The sequence below is a fragment of the Chelon labrosus genome, assembly GCF_963514085.1.
Source record: "Chelon labrosus genome assembly, chromosome: 14".
Classification (NCBI taxonomy): Eukaryota; Metazoa; Chordata; class Actinopteri; order Mugiliformes; family Mugilidae; genus Chelon; species Chelon labrosus.
This window is the reverse complement of record NC_140347.1, coordinates 15,049,406-15,068,502: the sequence shown is the minus strand read 5'-3', so window position 1 is coordinate 15,068,502 and position 19,097 is coordinate 15,049,406. Positions and strand designations below refer to the sequence as shown.

General features: G+C 42.2%; 2 protein-coding genes across 2 annotated transcripts; both read right to left on the bottom strand.

Moving 5' to 3' along the window:
• Positions 1–104: 104 nt before the first annotated feature.
• Positions 105–4,793, bottom strand: zpax1 (zona pellucida protein AX 1). The gene is made up of 21 exons (XM_084559815.1): positions 4,646–4,793; positions 4,494–4,567; positions 4,315–4,410; positions 4,106–4,230; positions 3,767–3,910; positions 3,596–3,664; positions 3,336–3,500; positions 3,167–3,263; positions 2,873–3,090; positions 2,641–2,797; positions 2,365–2,573; positions 2,156–2,273; positions 1,816–2,015; positions 1,633–1,747; positions 1,384–1,553; positions 1,215–1,312; positions 1,014–1,144; positions 749–938; positions 455–596; positions 266–377; positions 105–193 (listed from the first exon to the last, which is right to left on the bottom strand). The coding sequence occupies exons 1-21, from the start codon at positions 4,699–4,701 to the stop codon at positions 120–122; spliced, it is 2,760 nt and encodes a 919-aa protein (XP_084415941.1). The 5' UTR covers positions 4,702–4,793; the 3' UTR covers positions 105–119.
• Positions 4,794–14,269: 9,476 nt separating this feature from the next.
• matn3a (matrilin 3a) lies at positions 14,270–18,931 on the bottom strand (the record flags this gene model as incomplete). The annotated part of the gene is made up of 6 exons (XM_084560378.1): positions 18,656–18,931; positions 17,194–17,694; positions 16,008–16,583; positions 14,919–15,044; positions 14,424–14,531; positions 14,270–14,322 (listed from the first exon to the last, which is right to left on the bottom strand). The coding sequence occupies exons 1-6, from the start codon at positions 18,834–18,836 to the stop codon at positions 14,270–14,272; spliced, it is 1,545 nt and encodes a 514-aa protein (XP_084416504.1). The 5' UTR covers positions 18,837–18,931.
• Positions 18,932–19,097: the final 166 nt, after the last annotated feature.

Here is a 19,097-nt window from a genome sequence, read left to right as displayed (position 1 = left end):
CCAACAGAACACACACTAGATTAAAACAAGGTCCCAAATACAACCGACCCAAAGTAAAACAGATTTAAAGGTTCAACAAAAAAAAGGAATCAGGACAAGACAGATTTTGTTATCTGTTTTTATTGAGGGTTTAATAGAAGAATAGGTCCAGAGGAGAGCCGCTGTTGTTGTATTGAGCCTGTACTTCTTTGCTCTAGAAAACAAAAGAATGTCGGTCACCAACTGCACATGTAGATTTAATCATATATTTTTTTTGGACACTTACTCCTTCTTGCTCCTTTTATTCCCTGATGTTTTGGGTGCACACACTGACCTCTGCAGGAAGCATCAGCCTGGCTGTTCATGTCACAAATCACTGCGTCGCAGTGGACATAGATCTGTGGACAGACAGGTTTTAGTACGCAGGGCTATAGCTCCAAGTACATCCGGTTTAAGGAGGTCCAAGTGTTTTCACCTCATCCCTGAGAACTTCTTCATCTTTAGTGAAGGTGAACATCTTCATAGAGAAGCGCTTGACGTGGGACGGGATTGGAACTCTGGCGTCGCTCGTAACGGGATGGAAGATGGTCACGTAGCGGTCGTCGGGGTTCTCACAACTTGTGAAGGAATAAAAGATTCAAACGCTTTAGCCGCCGCACACTCCTCTGATCAAAACGTCCTGAAAGCCACTCAACAGCAGGTTGGACTAGTTCGAGAAACTCCTGGAGATACTGTCACTTTGTTTAGAGCTTATATATATATATATTACCTGTCCACGATGATGTCCCAGCTGGGCAAAGATGTCCTGTCTTCTTTGAGAGTGGCCCAACAGTTCTCCAAGATGAGCTCCAAGTTGGGGTCTGTGGACTGCATCAACTCCACCTCAAAGTACAGCTGCTGCCTCAGATATTTCACCACTGGGTAATCTTCCTCTTGGTAGAAGTATCCGTATGAATCGTCTGAAAGATTTGAGATGCTGCTTTCTTAAAAAAAAAACCTCCATAGGGTTTCATTAAGGTAGAAGTCATCCTTACCCCAGGCGAGCTGCATCTGCACCATTAACTGGCCCGTACCAATCTCTGCACTGGGCTCAACACTTCTTGGTTTGTAACCGAATCCAACCGTCTCCGTCTTGTTGACCACATAGTAACAGGAAATCTTTTGGCTACAGAACGGACACTTGTTGAACACCTCCGTCTAAACTGAACAATCTGAGATTTTAACAGTCTTCCTACCTGTACTCTGGATCAATTGGCGATGTGTAGCTTGCTCCTTTAACGTCATTATAGGAAAGGCCGATCTCATTTTCATACAGCATGTAATTGCCAAAGAACTGGAAAAGAAAAAGATGTATTAAAGCGCTTTAAAAACAAATGACCGCTTTAAATAAAAGGTTAAACTTACGGTTCTAGTTGTGCCACAAGAATCGGCACTGAATGAAAATTTAGCAAAGCGGTCGTCACTGAAAACTGGTTTGCAGGACCCGTCCTTCAATGTTAGCCGACTCGGGATGAGGTTTGGCACCGATTCCACCTTCACAGCCAAGGCAGTGATCGTCCCATTGGGGTGGCACTCTTAAAAATTAAGAGACACAGATTAAGAAAGTGTCCTTACTCACTCAATCAGCAGAAAACGATTTTAAAAACGTCACACTTGTCGTCGTCAGTGGGAAGTTGCAGGCCAGGTAGAGGTCACCGAGCACCCACTGGTTGTTGGGGTCCCACAACAGGATGTCAAGTCTGGCTCTGACAGAATGCGAGGTGATCAGCTGCAAGACAGAAAGTGAAGTCATCCAGTGCAGCTTTATTTATCATGAGAAGTTCCAGTTCAACATACCTCAAATGCTGCATCCTCGGCAGCGTACGGGACTTCGAGGCTGAAATGCGTGCTGTTTTCTTGATGGCTGTACTCTTTACCCAACGCGGGGGTTAGCTCTCGAGGTCCAACCAAGGTCTGAAAGTTGCGGCCTTGAGTGCCATATTTAACGCTGATATAAAACCGATTCTGGTCGCAAGAACCGGCGACTGTAGGCAGCACTTCAAGGACCAAAAAAAACCAAGAGTACCGTTAGACAAGCTGCTCTATAGGACTCGTGTCTTAGCTGTGGATGGTTTTGATCCAATTTGTTCAATTAAGGAAAAGCATAAAGCAAAGAGCAGAATCAAGATCGTCTTACCAGCGTCCTGCAGAGATGCCTGCAAATCCACTGAGTGGGCAAAGGGAGTTTCTTCAGGCATGATGACAAGCCCAAAGATCAGAGGAAGGGTGTAGACCGTGACCAAAGGTTCGGGATTCTTCATATAAAGAGAGAAAGTTTGGTCAAGTCTCAGGTGTTGGAAGAGAAAAAAGACAAATGTGTTATTTTCTGTATCAATTGTCACATACATGCTTCAGGACGACATCAGAATCAAAGTCAACTTGTAGTGAGAAGGACTTTTTTCCGTCTGGGAAGATGTGCTCCTGGACAGAGATGCCTCTAGCGCTGCTCTCCTCCACAGTGACTACTCCAGTAGAGAGGGTGATGTTCCTCAGCTGCACGTCTTGAAGGAAGGTTCCCAACTGAACACTGAACATGCGGCTCTCTGCGACTGTATCTGAGGAACACGAAGGGTTAGATTTACGGCCTCCCCACAAGAACTGGATTCACAAACCGAGACTTACGATCTTCTGCGTGGGGAGGTCGAGGCATCAGGGGGGTTGTAATTGGGAACAAGACCTTGTATCTGGCATCATCCTGGGCGTTTTCTCCCCTCCACAGCACCTCAAGCATGGGCTCCACAGTGTAGGTGATGTGGTACTGGTAATCTGGGGCATGGCTCTGCAATTATTCATGGCATTTTAATAAAACATGCAAACGGACCCAAGATTGCACACAAACTAGAGGCTTCCCGACCTTGTAGTAGCCATCGGGCGAGCCCACTGGGATCTCGGTGACGATGTGAAACTCTGTGGTGGACAGCGTGTACCCCATCGCAGCCATCTGAGACTTATCCAGCCTCTGCCCGTTGATGCCCATGTGCATTTCTGTGATTTTAAACCTGGCATCCATCAGAGGGGTCAGACGCCGTGGTACATGCCAAGAGATGACATCCTCGGTGAAGAGGACACCTCCTGTAAACGATAAAGAACCTGTTAGCTACGCAACGGCTAAATGTTTCATTTCAAAAGGCACAAATTGGAGACTCACCCGACGGACAAGCAGCAGCCAAGTTCACAACATTCAGACCTTGCTGGGTCTTGTAGTAAACGCCCGCCCTGAAAACGTTCATGGGGACTCCAGCCACCTAGAAGAGAGGCTTTAAAGTCAGTTACAATCAGAAAAGAAATAAACACTTGACAGCAGAACTGCTACTTACGTCCTCCGAGTAAGTCTCGGCTGTATTGTGAGGACTTCGCATAACTAGACGGGTTGAGGTGGTCGTGGCACTGTAGCCAGCTTGTTCGGCCTCCTTCAACAGCATTGGCACCGGCTCAGGAGTGAAAAACGTCATCTTCCAGATACCATGCTCTGCACCAGAGCCCTGCAGTAAAGAAAAATTCACTTTCATTTATCCCCTCAATGAAAACAAGGTGCATTTTGACATTTTAAAAAGCATACACCAGAAATGTCACCGACTTTGTGATCCTCCTCTTTAATATTCTGAGCTTCAGCTTGTGAACCGGTGGCAGCCATGTGGGTTGACACCTTAAGAGAAAAGGAGGAGAAAAAAAAAAAAAAAAAAGGCAGGAAATGCTGGAACTGGTCTGTAATCTCACACATAATCAATGTTAAGTGGGAGAGCCTTACTTCCATGTAGTTCCTGTCACAGAGAATCTCTTTGGAGGCCCACCGAGAGTAGCTACATGTCTCGCTCACATCGTAACTGAACACGTCTGACCGACCCTGGCTGTACATGCGGAGCTTCAAGCCAATGTTGAACGTTACATCATCCTGGAAATAAAAGTCAGGGAATATTTTACGTACCCAAGACATCTAGTCATATTTTTCTAGCCATGTTGGCCTGGATGGACCCGTTTTACCACTTGACTCCCACTTGAAACCATATTTGTGACTAAATGTCACAAAAAGTAAACCTCAGTTGCAGAATCTCACACCGATTCTCTTCATAGAGAGAAATACACGTACTTTGTTGTCCACATAGCAGCCCATCAGAGACGTGTAGATCCTGGTGTTGCCCCACGGGTCGGACTCCATGCTGTAACCGCACTGAGCAGCCAGGCTGGGTGTCAAAGCAAAGCTCTGGGTGCCATCTGGAGAAGAGACGCAAACATGACAGGGGGATCCGCCTCCCTCGACGACGAACCGGTGAATGAACGAGCAGATCTTCTACTTACTGATGGCTTCCACCTCAAGCTGGTTCCCCACCGCGAGAGCCTTGTCCAGCGACAGCCTCATCAGATTACCTACACAGTCCGACTTTAAACCGCTGCCTGTTTCGAAGAAAACGCTGATCAGGTACCACATAAACTGACTTGGCAGGATTATAGAGTGATTTAATGGGAGTTAGTCTTACTTGACTGCGAACTGGGCTTATTTGGCCTTGCTTGACCCAAGACAATCACTGCAGCCACCAAGCTCCATAACAAACTTGAAGGAAATTAACACTGAGGTTAGAAACAACTAACATCTAGCTGATGTTGAAAAAAAATAAGAAATTTAACTTACATGTTTTCAAGCCTCCACATGTTGCAGCGTGAATTAAGCCAAGCAAAAAATAACATATATAAGTGAGGACCCAACCACTACCAGAGCTTGGCATTAAACCCCCAGCAAAGCCTCAACCAAAGCTCTGAAGCGTAGGAGCTGACTGCTTGGCTTAGTCATCAGCAGCTGTTTTATCTGTCGCCTAATCACAGCTGCACAGGTGAGATGCATCAGTGAGGCTGGCTGCCTCAGTCGCTGAGGGCGAGCGTGATGTCTGTGGTACAAAACAAACAAACAAACACACCGGAAATTAATTTTGCACAAATTAAAACGTATGAATCTGTGGTGTGAGATTAAATAATTTATTCTTCATACATTTCAACAGACACACATTTGTGTTTGAACCAACAAATTTATATTCATATACAAATCGACAGTGTTAAGATTTCATACTGGTTGAGCTTTCCTGAAAACCACATTACCCCCTTGTTCAAACAGTTTTAGTCAAAGTTATGTTACATGTTTTTGCAGCTGAGAGATCCCTTATTATTACTAAGTCACCTCCTGATTATTATTATTATTTCTTCTCCCAAACTTTTCAACGTGGCGCACTCACGTTTATCACTCACGGGTCGATTAGTCTAACCGTGCACGCACAGAATCACGTGACAATGCACTTTCATTTACGAGGCCACTGCGTTTTTTTTTCTTTCCAGCTGAAAGGATTTGGAGTCGGTGCAGAAAAGGAACATCGATGCTCTGCTTCATAAAAATCTATCAAGTGTATCACGCCTGCTCCTGTGGGACGCATTTCGCAGCCATGTTTTGATTTTCAGCTTTGTCTTCGTTTGTGCAGAAGGCTTCGTGAATTAAATAATGACAAATAAAGAAAGCGACAGTGATTGACGCGGTGTGGCTCGGTAGATTAGAGATTGCAGGGTAGATATTTGAGATGTCATCTGTGGGCCATGAGGTCGTCAGTATCCCCTGTTTGCTTTCTCCTGCTGGTCCAGAAGTGTCTGTTGCAGGCTCACTTTGGCATCTTCAAAGTTTGGATTGAGCTTCAGTGCTTGCTGGAAGTCACTCTTGGCGTCATCAAAAAAGCCTGTGAGACGAGTAAAATACAGAGTCAGCGTTTCCTTTTTTTGTGAGCAGCACGAGAATTAAGGGCTGGACTGCAAATGCACAGCTCCATCTAGTGTCTGATGAAAGCACACAGCAAAGAGACTAAAATACAAAGAACAACGTTACTTACAGAACATTTTTTTAAATGCTTATACTCTCTTGTAATTCCTCTACAAGTCACACAGTTTTTGTCGGATGAGGATTTTGTAAGTTTGCCATTCTCACCGTGAAGCATAAGAAATAATGTACTAGATCATCTAAACTAAACGTTTAAATGGATATATCTTCAGCAGCACAGTTGAAACCATTCTCAATAACTGTTGACATGGATGCTATATAAAATGATTTGATAAAATATATGTGTTTACATGGCCAAGAACATCAATAAGATTTTTTTTGACATGTGTGAAGTGGTTCTCCCCAGTCGTGGAGTATTGAATCGAATGTAAATATAACACAAGATGTTTTTTTTTCCAACTTTATTGACAACACAGAGTTCGTTTAGTAGAATAAACATGACCAAGACGGATCCACCTTTTCCGTGGCAGTGCCCACATCAATTCTGGCTTTGTTCAATCTTTTCAAACACTTTTTACTACCTACATGTTCTGTCTCCGCAAGGAAGTGGACACTTGATGTTTATCTCACGTGGGACAGACATGCACAGGAAAGAATGTATTCATCCCAACTTTATACATGAGACACAATCAGATTGCATAGTTATTAGTTGTTAACATTCACACGTTGAAAGAATTGTCAAACGCTCTCAATTCGACTAAGAAACTCCTTCAGTTCAGTACAGTCTGTTTGAATTTAGGTAGTTACAGGACAGTTTTTTGTTTCTTCTGATTGGGTTGTTGTTCAGATTACTGGCTGAATACTTGTGTTCAAGTAAAGGCAGCAAGTAAAATGAAGCAGAAGAGCTTGTCTGACGTCCTAAGAAATGTTTGTACAAAATCACTATCATTTAATTAATGCAATATTTTCATCAGGTTTACATTGAATTACTGCAGATTTCTTCTTGATTGATTTTTAGTTTTAGACTTGCAGGAAAAAGAAACACAAAGTTGAGAAGTCGTCACAAATGGAACGTTTATTTTGAAAGTCCAAAGCGGAAGTAGTTTGTTTTGTTGTGGCTGGGTTGCAGACGACGGACAATTTAATAAGCAATGTTACTGCTCAAACCGACTAAAAAAGTGTGTCTATTCTTACCTAATCTATAGCGAATGAGTCCCCTGTTGTAGAAAGGTATGTCAAACTGGCTGTCAGTCCGTATTGCGGAAGTGTAGTCGTCAACTGCTTCATGAAAATCCACCCGGAGGTACTTTATCTGCCCGCGGTTGTTGTAAGCAGTGGCCAAATCATCAGCTTCACAGTCCCTGTATAAATATGACACAATTACAGCTATTTTTTTTACGAAGACGAATACAGTTAAATGACATCGAAGGACAGAGGATTTAAACGGACGTTAGCTAGAGGTTAGCAAAGTCCGGGGTCACAGTATTTGACGGGTAACAGAATACTTTCTAACACTACCCTAGCTCGCTGTAGCTAACCGTTAGCTAGTTTAACGTCTCCAAAAACACAAACAGTACCTGGACTGTAAGCAGGACGTGATAAACTTTGTGTACAGCTCCTCTGCGTGTTTAAAGTTCTGCTTTTTATACTCGGAGTTAGCATCTTCAAGTACTTGAGAATTGTTTTTCTCCATTTGGTACCTTTCGTGTTTTTCAACTGCGGATGTGACGTATCACAAGACAACGTCCAATCATATTTTACTACACGTAGTGTGGGCGTGGTTTAAGAAACTATTCATTTCCGGGGTTTTGTTCTCCATGACCTTTAATTAGCCGTAATTAATAACGTAAACATGAAAGATGTATAAGATAGATTTAATAGACTTTGCATTTTCAATAATTTCTCTTATTTATAGTCTTTCTATCACATTCATTATTCAAATTTGTTGTTTTTATTTTATTTTTATGTCATATATTCTTGCCCAACAACATACAATTGTGTTTTTCCATCCATAGTTTCTAAACTTTATAACATTTGCAAAATAGCGAGCAATCAAGTCCGTTCAGAATTACACAATCATACTGTAATATCTAATACAATAACTAATACACCAAACCTTCCTAAGTATGTGGTTACTCTTATATTTGTGTGTCTATCTATATTTTCGATTTTTATTTTATCCTCACATGTGTATGTAAACTTCCAGGTGAGGTGGAACGAAATTAGTAACCCTGGTCCCGGTGCAAGCCAAAGCAGAAACAGTGAGAGTATAAAAATAGAATAAAATTAGCTAACTGAGTATAAAAAATAGGCAAGTAAGTAAAATAAATATAGAAAGTGACAATTGTGCACTACTGGAGTCTGTGCAAAACGACTGCATTCAGTGCAAAATGTATTTGTGGTTGGTTGGGGGGGGGGGCACTAAGATGCCACAACCTATTACACTACATGAGCATCTTAAGTTGAGCCACACAGGCTCAACTTAAAAAAAAAAAACTATAATACAAGGAAAACAACAATCCTATATATGTCTATAAATAAAACAGATTTTGAGTGTTTATAAAAATGTTTACTTTAAACAAGAAAATACAACAAACCAACATTTATTTTAAAGTACAACAATGAAAACAACACTAAAAATAATGCTGATTCAACATCACAGTCACTTATCAGCATAACACCTGATATACTTAATCAAAGTAATAATAACAGTTTATGGTCCTGGAGCTTCCTGGTCAGGAAGTTCAGAAGATCCCTCTGGCTCAATGTCTGGAGCTCCAAAATATTTTAGAATTGCTCCTGCAAAGACAAGGTTCCTTAGGTTATCAAGCAAAATAGATCATTAGCACATATTCCTATTTTTATATTTTGCAGTGATGTTGCTGTAATACAGAAAATTAAAATAAATCTGTTTTTATATTAAACATCGTGATGTAGAGTGTACCCAATTACAAAGTTGTCACTTTTAAGAGTTTTCTGCATTAATTTACACATAGGATTAGTGAAAGAAATGAAACTAAGATGAATGATCTACTGACACAGTAGTCTAAAATAAACACAATGCCTCATATTTATAAATCACTTAAAAGACAAACCTTTAAAATATTTATTTAAATTATAAAACAGTAGCACACTTCTAATTAAAGGCCTTATAATACACACTAAACTTGAAAATGAATCCTAAGTAATGCTAAAATAATGTTAAGTGTCAAATATCTGAGAGACCACTGACACTGACACTGACACTGACAGAGCACTGGCTCAACTTAAGATGCTCATGAAAACAACTAACCACAAATACATTTTGCACTGAATGCAGTCGTTTTGCACAGACTCCAGTAGTGCACAATTGTCACTTTCTATATTTATTTTACTTACTTGCCTATTTTTTATACTCAGTTAGCTAATTTTATTCTATTTTTATACTCTTAATTTTTACTGTTTCTGCTTTGGCTTGCACCGGGACCAGGGTAACTAATTTCATTCCACCTCATGGACCAACATGTGTGTAATGACAATAAAACTCCTTGAATCCATCTAAGGGTTAGGAATCTCTTCATCATAGTTTGACAAACTAGGGGCCCCCAAACAACATCTTGCTTAGGGCCCCCACGAAGCTAGAAACGGCCCTGACAATAAAAATAATAATAATGATATGAATAACGGGGTCTCTAGTCAGTCAGATATAACCATGGCAGGACAGACTGTCCATTCACACGAGACATATTCATTTTATATTAGCCAACTTTCATGAAGCAAACACCAAAGCTGAGTTTATGATGAACAAATCCTAGCCAACATTTGTCCAGGGCTAGCTAGTTGGCTAGCAGGACAAATAAACAAACTTGCTAAACGGCGTTTCACCTCCACCTATCCAGCCCACATCACCAACAAATGCCTCACCTTTATCTTTTGACCATTTTTCTTCCTCCGTTTTCTTTTTCTTTTTTCCCCCAAGCCCCCTGGTGGCTTGGGGGCCCTAAGCATTCGCCGAGTTCGCCTATGGCAAGAAACGGCTCTCATACTCTATGCATTCTTTTGTAACAGCAGGTGGCAGTCTTGACTTAAGTCTCATTAAAATCAAGTCAGTGATCTCAGTGTCAATACTACGTGAGCAATAAAAGTTGATTCAAATATAAATGTATCTGCACCTAAATTCCAAACAGAGGCTCAACATCTGGAATTATATCGTCCCATTAATGTATAGGCAGCTGTTTTCCATTTGAAAGAAAGACTACCACCGTCTCAGACATCTGTCACAGCAGTAACATAACAATGTGGATGCTCACTGCAGTGAATATACAACAAGGGGGCCAACCCATAAACAAACCGGTGAGAAATTCTCAGACAATCTCCCAGGTGAAGAAGTCAACGGTCCTGGAGAAAAATAACACCTTAAGGAGCGAGGGGTCACTCGGAAGCCGCGCACTTCCCCTTCTGTGGCCCATTTATCTCCAGACTGTGTGGATGAGTTGAAGCAGATCAAACGGAGACCGCTCTGACCCGGAGGAAAAGGATGTAGGCACTGTTGAGAAAATGGAAATAACATGGTACTGTTCACTGTGGGCCATTACATCAGATGAATGAATGGCTTTTTTTGTGCATTCAAATATCATCTGGTGCCATTGTGATTTCCTTTTAGGAGCCCATTTAAAATGATTTTGGGGAAGAACTTCATAGTTTTATTTTTGCAAGGGCAAACTGAAGCACAGATTGTTATGTTCAGGAGCCTCCCTGCTTTTCGGGCGCCCAAAATGTTACTGTTTGCTGAGAGAATTAACACAAAGTGTCAAAGTCCACTTTGGTCTGGCAGAACCAGGACACACATCCATCATACACCTTCATCCAGGGGGGTCTTCCTCACTGAGAGACACACAACACTGTACTTATCACTACAGTAAAACAAAATTCCATGTGTCATTTTTCTGTTTAACTAGAAGCTGTTAGGTGAGATCTGTGTTTGTGCAGAGAAGCTGTACATTTTTGCACTTTAATGAGGTATTTTGGCCTATTTTTCATTTTTCTGTTTCAGCGAAAACAGTGAAACGCTGCGGTTTCACTAGAAGTTTAACCAAAATCTTCTGCTGTAAAAGATTAATAACGTGATGATGTTTTTTTCTAAAAGGCTAGACTGACTCAGAGTCTACTTTCTTTTCTTCTGGAGCTATCTAATGCACAGGGGTTGATGTGTATATGTGCAGCTCTGTAGGCTGCTTGATTTTTGAAGCAAAAATAAAATAATAATAAAAAAAACTTCTTCAGCACATATACATAACAATTAGTCTTTCTTTAACTGTTAGTGCATTGTATGATTCACACCTTATATATTTTCGAACAATGCAACATTCATGATGTTCAGCAAAAACTGTTCCTGACGTATAAAGATAGTTTGATGTTTGTTACAGATCTAAATAAATAATAAAAAAAAAAAAGATCAAAAGTTGCAGAAATAGGCAGATTTATTGGTCTCCTGAGCTTCTTGTGTGATTTAGGCGAAGACGCTATAGTTAATAAAATATCCTGAACCATAAAACTCGAGCTGTGTTGCAGAGACGTCACATTTTACGTGGTTGATTTTATTTGGAGCCCGAAGCAAGCGACAAAGTTTTGTTCTCGGGTTAGAATAAACGTGACCAGTCATCGCTGACACTAGATATTTTTGTAAGACCGCATGTGTTGCTACGTTTATTACATGAATTTAAAAAATAGAAACAAATTAAACAGTAATTTTTGTGTTTTTAGGAGTGTTTACATGCACTATTTCCTGCAGATGAAGTGACTTCCTGGAATCTTGTTGTCACGGTGACGTCGCCAGGCAACCAGCCTAACACAGCACAATATGTCAGCTTCAGTGTGTCCACAGGGGAAGGAAACAAGCTTTAACATGTTTATTAGTTTATTAGTTAGCTTTTAAAGGGGAATTACCATTTTTTAGAACCTGGACCTTATTTCTGGCATAAAATACGATCGTTTACTCACCCATGTAACTTTGGTGTCATTTGGAGTCGTTCGGACGATATTTAGATCCTCTGGACTCAACGGGGAATAGTACTAGCGTATCATAACAAAATATTGGTGAAATGAACGAGTTTTGTGGCAGATGTGTAGCGTTATTTAGAGCCTGCGTTTCGGTGCCCCAGTCACTCCCACTATATGGATATACGCGGCACTCCACTGGATCTAAATATCGTCCAAATGACACCAAAGTTATATGGGTGAGTAAACAATCGTATTTTATGCCAGAAATAAGGTCCAGGTTGTAAAAAAAACGGTAATTCCCCTTTAAGGCTTTGGTAGCCTGTCCCCCGTATTTATGCTAAGCTATGCTAATGGGCAGCAGGTTGGTATCTTTATAACTGATAAACAAATATATGAGAGAGGTGGTAATCATCAAAGTTTCAGCAAGAACACTCAAACTATCCTACAGCTGAGGAAAACATTACACGAAATTATAGCTATTTTCCTTTTTACACAACCACAAGTGGTTAACTAAAACATGCTTGTGACATTCCTCATTGCACATCACAAGGGTACTGGAGAAAATCTGTTGAACTGAAGAATGTATTTCACCACACTTGATGTGTCTTTTCCACTTCTCAGAAGCCTGTGAGTCTCATTCATCCCTTTCCCTGGGCTCACCTCTCCGACGGCCTGCGTGCCCGTGTGTGTGCTGTGTGTGTGGTAACCATGAACTGAAATAGCAAACAAACATAAAACAGCTGTCTGGTTAAAGGACGGAGGGAGAGGATCCAAACCAGACTAGAGGTAAACGTTGGGGTGTTGACTCTCCGCCTCACACGGACACGGCAGACAGAGAAGCTCTGTTGTCGGCGCTGTTTCGGACAAATAAGCCGACACATTCCAGAGGTCGCGCGGTGACCCCCGTGTGTTGTTTCTTTTGGCAACGCAGAAGGTGTAAAAGAGATAATGACAAAGAGTACAAAAACAGATGCCGCCTCAGGAAACGATGACACTTCAGATTATATTATCAATTCAAAGCCCAGTTCATCAGTTTTAATTGAGCTTTATGTTGTATTCTTGTCGAGTATAAAAGATTCAGGTTCGGGAAGCGATCTCCTCGTGACCTCAGACGTCCAAACGGTTCGTGAAGCCAAAGTGAATTATAGCACATTGTTAAGAGAAATGTCAGCGCTCCATCATTATATTTACCTTTCCATATTGACATAGAAATACATATGTGGCATCGACATGTACAGTTATGAAAGATGGGATGATATAAGGCCTCTAGTGTAGATATGTAGCATAGTTTCCCAAATACGTTCAAGGACCTGAAAACTTCACAGAGGCCACGACATGGTTAATATTCTTCTAGAGATATAGAACATGCAATTTATCATAATGATGGTCCGTTTATTATCCATAACAGCTTGTCCTTGGAGGCTACTGGACAGGTGGCAGGTCTATCGCAGGGCGAACACAGAAAGGCAAACAACCATTGACACCTACAACCAGGAGAACATACAAAAAGGGTCGTAGCCAAACCCTCTGTACCACTGTACCACCTTTATTACTAACAATCATTTATATTTATTGATGGGATTTGACCTGAATTGTGGGATTTTATAATCAACATCAAGTTTAAATAATAAAAATAAAGAAAAGAAAGGAAAAGAAATAGAAAATCCATGTTTATATAGTTTATTACAGGATAAAATACGAAAAGCGCATTTAGAAACACAACATTTCTTACATATCAACAAAGGAATTTAGAATAGAAACGTTTTTAACTGATAGGTAATCAGTGAATTTACTTTTTACCATGCAACTCTAGCTCTAAAAGAAGCTTTAGAAGTGTGGTGTTAAGATGAGACTGTTGTTCTCTGACGGACACAGTTAAAATACAACAACAACAGACGTCTTTGTGATTACTTTTTTTGCACGTATAGATTTTAATAAACATTATGTCGTCTCGTAACATTCAGAAGATGAACATTTATTAACCTTAAAATATAACACAGGCTTGGGTACATACACGGTAATATAAAGGCTACTATAAAGAAAATACATAAAAAATACTTTATACCTAAAACTACGACTATAAAAGAGTAATAATATTAATTATAGGGCGTTTTACTACAAAAACTGTTATATACAATATCCATCTTTGTACAAAAATGTATTATATAATCCAGCACAGGAGATAAAATAACCATATTATGTTCATGTAGTATAAGTAGTATTTGCAGCATTCTTAAAAATATAATAATAATAATAATAATAACTGCAGATATTGTTGCGTTAACAGTCAGCAACCTGAGTCTATGAATCACTGCTCGGCTCAGTGTCTGGTTGAAGCCTGTACGGTAGCTACAGGAGGGCAGATGTCAGTGTAGCAGCAGTCCGGCGAAGGAAACTAGTCGGCCTCATCTGCTGAGGAATAAACAAATGTCGGGTCAAGCAGTGTGAGGTCTCCTCTGGGAAGCTTTTACTACCAATCATTCGGGGGAAAACGGCCGTCGACACTTACAGCTGCGTTCAGCTTCAAACTCGGCCCACCATGTTCTCCAGACGCTCTATCCTCCCAGACACGGAGGCTAGTTGGATCAGTCAAGGAAACTCTGTCGAGGCGCGCTCTGTTAAATGACAGTCAAACGTGCTGCGGGCTCTGTTTACAACAAACCATCTGAAGCAACACAAAGGATATGCTTGGCCGTCAGCTGCTGGATGGCCGCCTGCGTCTGCTTCTGGAAAGCCAGCCTGGCTTCACATTTACAGGGGTCCTCCACCACCTCCACCTTCACCTCTTCACCGGGACAAAGCAAATTTCACATGAGCTTCACAGATCATGTACATATAGGGAGAAAGCACACACAGAGATGCCACCCACGCAACCTTTTCAGACTAGGCCCAAACAAAAACAGGTTAATAAGTACAAACTGTACAAAAGTATTAATTTACCATTTGCCGCAGACATAAATTCTATAATATTACCCGATAATTGTCCAACAAAGTGTAAAAATTGTGATTTACAGAATCAGGAGGTGGGCACCCGTTGGTTGTGATGTTGTGAGGCCCTGCTCAGAAGCCAAAAATTAATTGCTTTTTCTTTTTTTTTTCTTACACATTTAGCTCTTGAGCAGCGTTAGTATGACAGCAAAAAGCTGCGGGAATCCATACGGTATACTCTTACGTTTCAGGGCACATGTTTTCTTGTCCGCATTCAAGATATAACCGTTCCGGCACTTGCAGTAATAGGAGGCGTTGCTGTTGACACAAATGTGCTCGCAGTCATGTCCCATGGCACAGGGGTCCAGACCTAGAATAAGCCGGGATTAAGGGATGGCGCTGTCAAGATGGCAGCATGGGTACAGGTTCATGTGCTATAGCGTACAGCAGTGCGGCAGCTTGTGATAGGTAAGGTTGCGCTTTTAAACAGAGCGTAAGCTGCAAAAAACAAAGTAAAACTGGTTATTTTACTTCACATGTTGCTATTTCTCAGCTAATTTTTAGAGATTTTTCTAGTAGCGTGTGCTTTATCTGCAAAGGTTTCTTGTACTTGTGCTTCAACGTGCGGTCAAACACTTTCACCACATCTGAGCCAAGGTCATTTGTGGACTGCTGTGTGTTGGACAACACAGGTAAAATCACAGAACCCCTGAAGTACGACAGTTATTAAGACAGTTACACACAAAACATGGACACGGGATTTCACAAATGAGAGGACAAGACAAACATCAGACAGCAAGTTTGCAGCAGAACCTCAGCTATCCAAAACCAGACCTAATTGAGGACAGTTCTTTTAGTTACTGGTGTTTAAGTTTATTGTGCATGCACAGATTCCAGATAAAGAATATACCTACAACTCCATTTATCCGATTGTTGAAAAGGTGAGGTTTTACTGCACATTTAAATCATTCAAAATACAAAGACATCAGTTCAAAGCATGGGGATGCTTTGATTGCAAAACAAATCATCACGACAATCACCTTATACAATATTTTGCTTTGATAAAAGAAGCTGAAAGTTTAGGGCTGCACGGCTCTAAAACTTTACACAGGTTTAAAACTACAAGCGGGCTCTAGAGCCGACATCTGCAGTCCATGTGGGGGTGGGTTTTTTATTTTTTCTCAGGATTTTAGAGTGAATGATTCACTTCAGACACTATATGATCCACATTCTGCAACAACACCCCTCATGTAGACTGTAGGTGCCCCTTACTGTGGAACTAGAGCCAGGGTTAATGGTGCGAAAAGCTCTTGAAGGCCCCTCTTTGTCCTACCACAGAGGGTCTCCCTGAACTTGGAGGTGAGCTTCTCGATGACCCCGTAGGTCTCCACGTAGAAGACGTGGTCCTCCAGAGGGATGCTGGCCATCTGCTGCAGGGAGGCCATGTCCGCACGGTCCACGCCGACGGCGTAGATCTCGATGCCCGTGGCCCGAGCCGCGGCGGAAACCTCTTCCACCTGGTCCTGAGGCCTCCCGTCTGTCACGATGATGCCCACCTTTGAGATTTTCCTGGAGCGGGGCCGGGCTCCGGACTGCTCGGTGAAGGCCTCGTTCATTGCCGTCTTGATGGCGAGGCCCGTCATGGTGCCGGCCGCCAGGGGCTCGATGCGGGAGATGGCCTTCTTCAGGTCAGGCTTGCTGAAATGGTCTTTCAGGAAGAACTCAATTTTGACCGTGCTGGCGTAGTTGACCACCGCCACTCTGGTGGCCTCCGAGCCCACGTCGAGCGTGTCGACCATGTTGGCTAGGAATATTTTGACCTTCTCAAACTCACCAGGACGCACGCTGCGAGAGCTGTCAATGATGAAGACCAGGTCCAGGGGCCGGCTCCTGCACTGAGAGTCTGTCTCTGGTGATCAACCAAACCATGGTAGGGTTAAATCCATTTACGAAAAAACACAGTTGAGCATTCAAACTCTCACAGAAACATCACAGCATGTTGTGGGTTCTTTCCCAGTGACACAGTTAATCATTCAGAACAGAACAAAGAACACTTAAGGACGCACAATACGTGTTCCCACTGGAGCAAAATGAATCTGTTGTGCATCGGTGCAGTGGTGAAATGATTGTGTATGCGTCACGACATACTGCGGATCATTTCAGAGAGTCAACAGTCCATCGGAGACATGCTGTATCCTTTCATCACATTGTCCTGAATGAAAAGGATGCCGACAAATGAAAAGTGACATTACATCTAAACACGGAGACAGCGTTAGGACCCCTGCCCGTCCAATCACATACACATATACCAGACTACACTTCTGTAGTTCAGATCCTCTTTAAGTAAAATTTGAGTTTTAGCTCAGACTAACCACCTGCTGCTTCTACCTTACATACATAATAGTGGCATAAATCTTTTAAATAACTAAATAACTCTTCCAAACAAACAGATCAGACCTGGAAAGCATTGAGGAGCATTGGTTTGGGTTGGGAAGCAAACCTGACTGGTAATTTTCTACCTGTCTCCACAGGACTGACGGTGGTGACGAAGCCGCTTTGGGTACTGACCGGTAGCGTCACGGGAGCGGCGGTCTCCGCAGGGGTCACCACCACTGGCATGGCGGTCGTCACCGGCGCCGCCGTAGTCGCCGGCAGAGTTGGCAGCACAGTCGGCTCTGGCAGAGTTGGAAAGACGGTAGGGAGGTGCACCGCGGGTGTCGTCGCTACCGTCGGCTCTGACTCTGTCGGGCACGGGCCTTTCACTCTGTAAGGGAACGGCCCTTTGACCCCGTGATGGGGGTGGTGAGCTACTGGTGGAGACGGACCTTTGTATATGTGATGCATGTGCGGCACCACCGGCCCATTGAATCTGTGGTGATAGGGCGGCATGGGGACTGAGGGCCTGTGGTAAGTCACCGGCGGAGATAGAGGAATGGGTCGATACACTACCGGTGGAGGGATCCTTGGTGGCTGGTAGTGGTAGTGATACCCTCCTCTATACGTGTAATCACTTCTGTGAACTACAGGGCCGCCAGAAAGGAAAAGTGATAGAGAACATTAGTAGGTTGGGTGGAAGGTGAACAGGAAAGTAGAGTAAGCTGACATTAAGTTGTAGTGAAATATACAACAATCACTTTTTGTTTTTTTTTGTTTTTTTTGACAAACGATTAGTGGAAGCATGAGCGTGATGTCTGCAGCCACCTGGGTTGTTTCGAACAAGCGGGGATTAAACAGTAAAGAGCTTGTGAAACGCCCCAGTCCAGATTTGAGATTTCATGCATTTTGTGTTTGAGAAAAAAAAAAAGAAGGTACAATCCTGTTAGAATAAACGATTGTAAGATAGCTACAAGCCTTTAAGAGTCCAGCTTAAAATGTCATGTAAGCAAATCAGAAATTTAATGTGGCTAGAGAGCTTCAGGTAGTTTATTATAATTCTGCTTCTCCACATCCGGGAGGGAAATATTGTACTTTTTGACTTCCCCTGATTTCATTTGACAAGTTACAGCTGCAGCTACAATGCAAAGAAATGCTGTGAGCTCATTGGTTAAGATGAATCCTTAAAAAATGATTAACCTTTTAATGCATGTTTATCATTTGTGGAGGAACAATGTGAAAACGCTTCTCTCCTTACATTACATAACTGTATAATTAGATTTAATGATGCATGAATGCATGGTTAAGGTGAAGCTCAACTTTATATACAGTTTAGTTTGCATCCATTTTTCACACTCTTCTTAATGTTATCTTTGTATTTCTAAATAAATATTACTATTTAAAATCAAAGGGGTAGACACAGTTTTTCCCATAGATCAAAACGCTGCAAACAGCTAAATGTTTAGGAAATGATTTATGTCTTAAAAGCACAATATTTCTCTCTGCATTGCAGCAAAAGCTTCATGTAACTGAGTCACTTCATTGTTTTCACACTGCTGCATTTCTAATCTAGTAGCAGAAGTGATATCAGTGTTTTAAAAGACTCACTTGCTGGATTCAGGGTCCTGGACGGTGGTCTTCCATTATTTCTGGTCTGAGCGTAGCTCTGTGCAGCTATGAGCTGGGGGTCCCCTGGGCTGAGGTGGTGTTGGTGGTGGTGGTATGTGGCCAGGACGTCGGACAGCAGCAGAGCGGCGCTGTACAGCAGGCTGCAGACCGAAGACTTCATCGTGTCAGGACGCTGACGAGCTGTTGTGGCCTCTGTCTCCTCTCTGTGTCTGAGGATCCGTCTGTCTCCTGCTTCTCTCTGCGGGGGTCCGACCACCCCCACATATGAAGGGGTCTCGGTGGAACGCGTCAAAAGTGTCCGTCCAATCCAGAAGTGGGACGTGACCTGCAGGACGAGGTGAACTCTATAGGGTGTGGAGTGAAGAGGAGGGTGAATAAAACGACTGTTTCCCCCTCTCTCCTTCTGTCTCCTTTGTTATTT

Coding starts and splice junctions, on each gene's coding strand:
- zpax1 (XM_084559815.1), bottom strand. CDS start 4,701: ATGTTATTTTTTGCTTGGCTTAATTCACGCTGCAACATGTGGAGGCTT. Junction 2,798..2,872: donor CGCCCGATGGCTACTACAAG/GTCGGGAAGCCT, acceptor GAATAATTGCAG/AGCCATGCCCCAGATTACCA. Junction 597..748: donor TGGGACATCATCGTGGACAG/GTAATATATATA, acceptor TTCCTTCACAAG/TTGTGAGAACCCCGACGACC.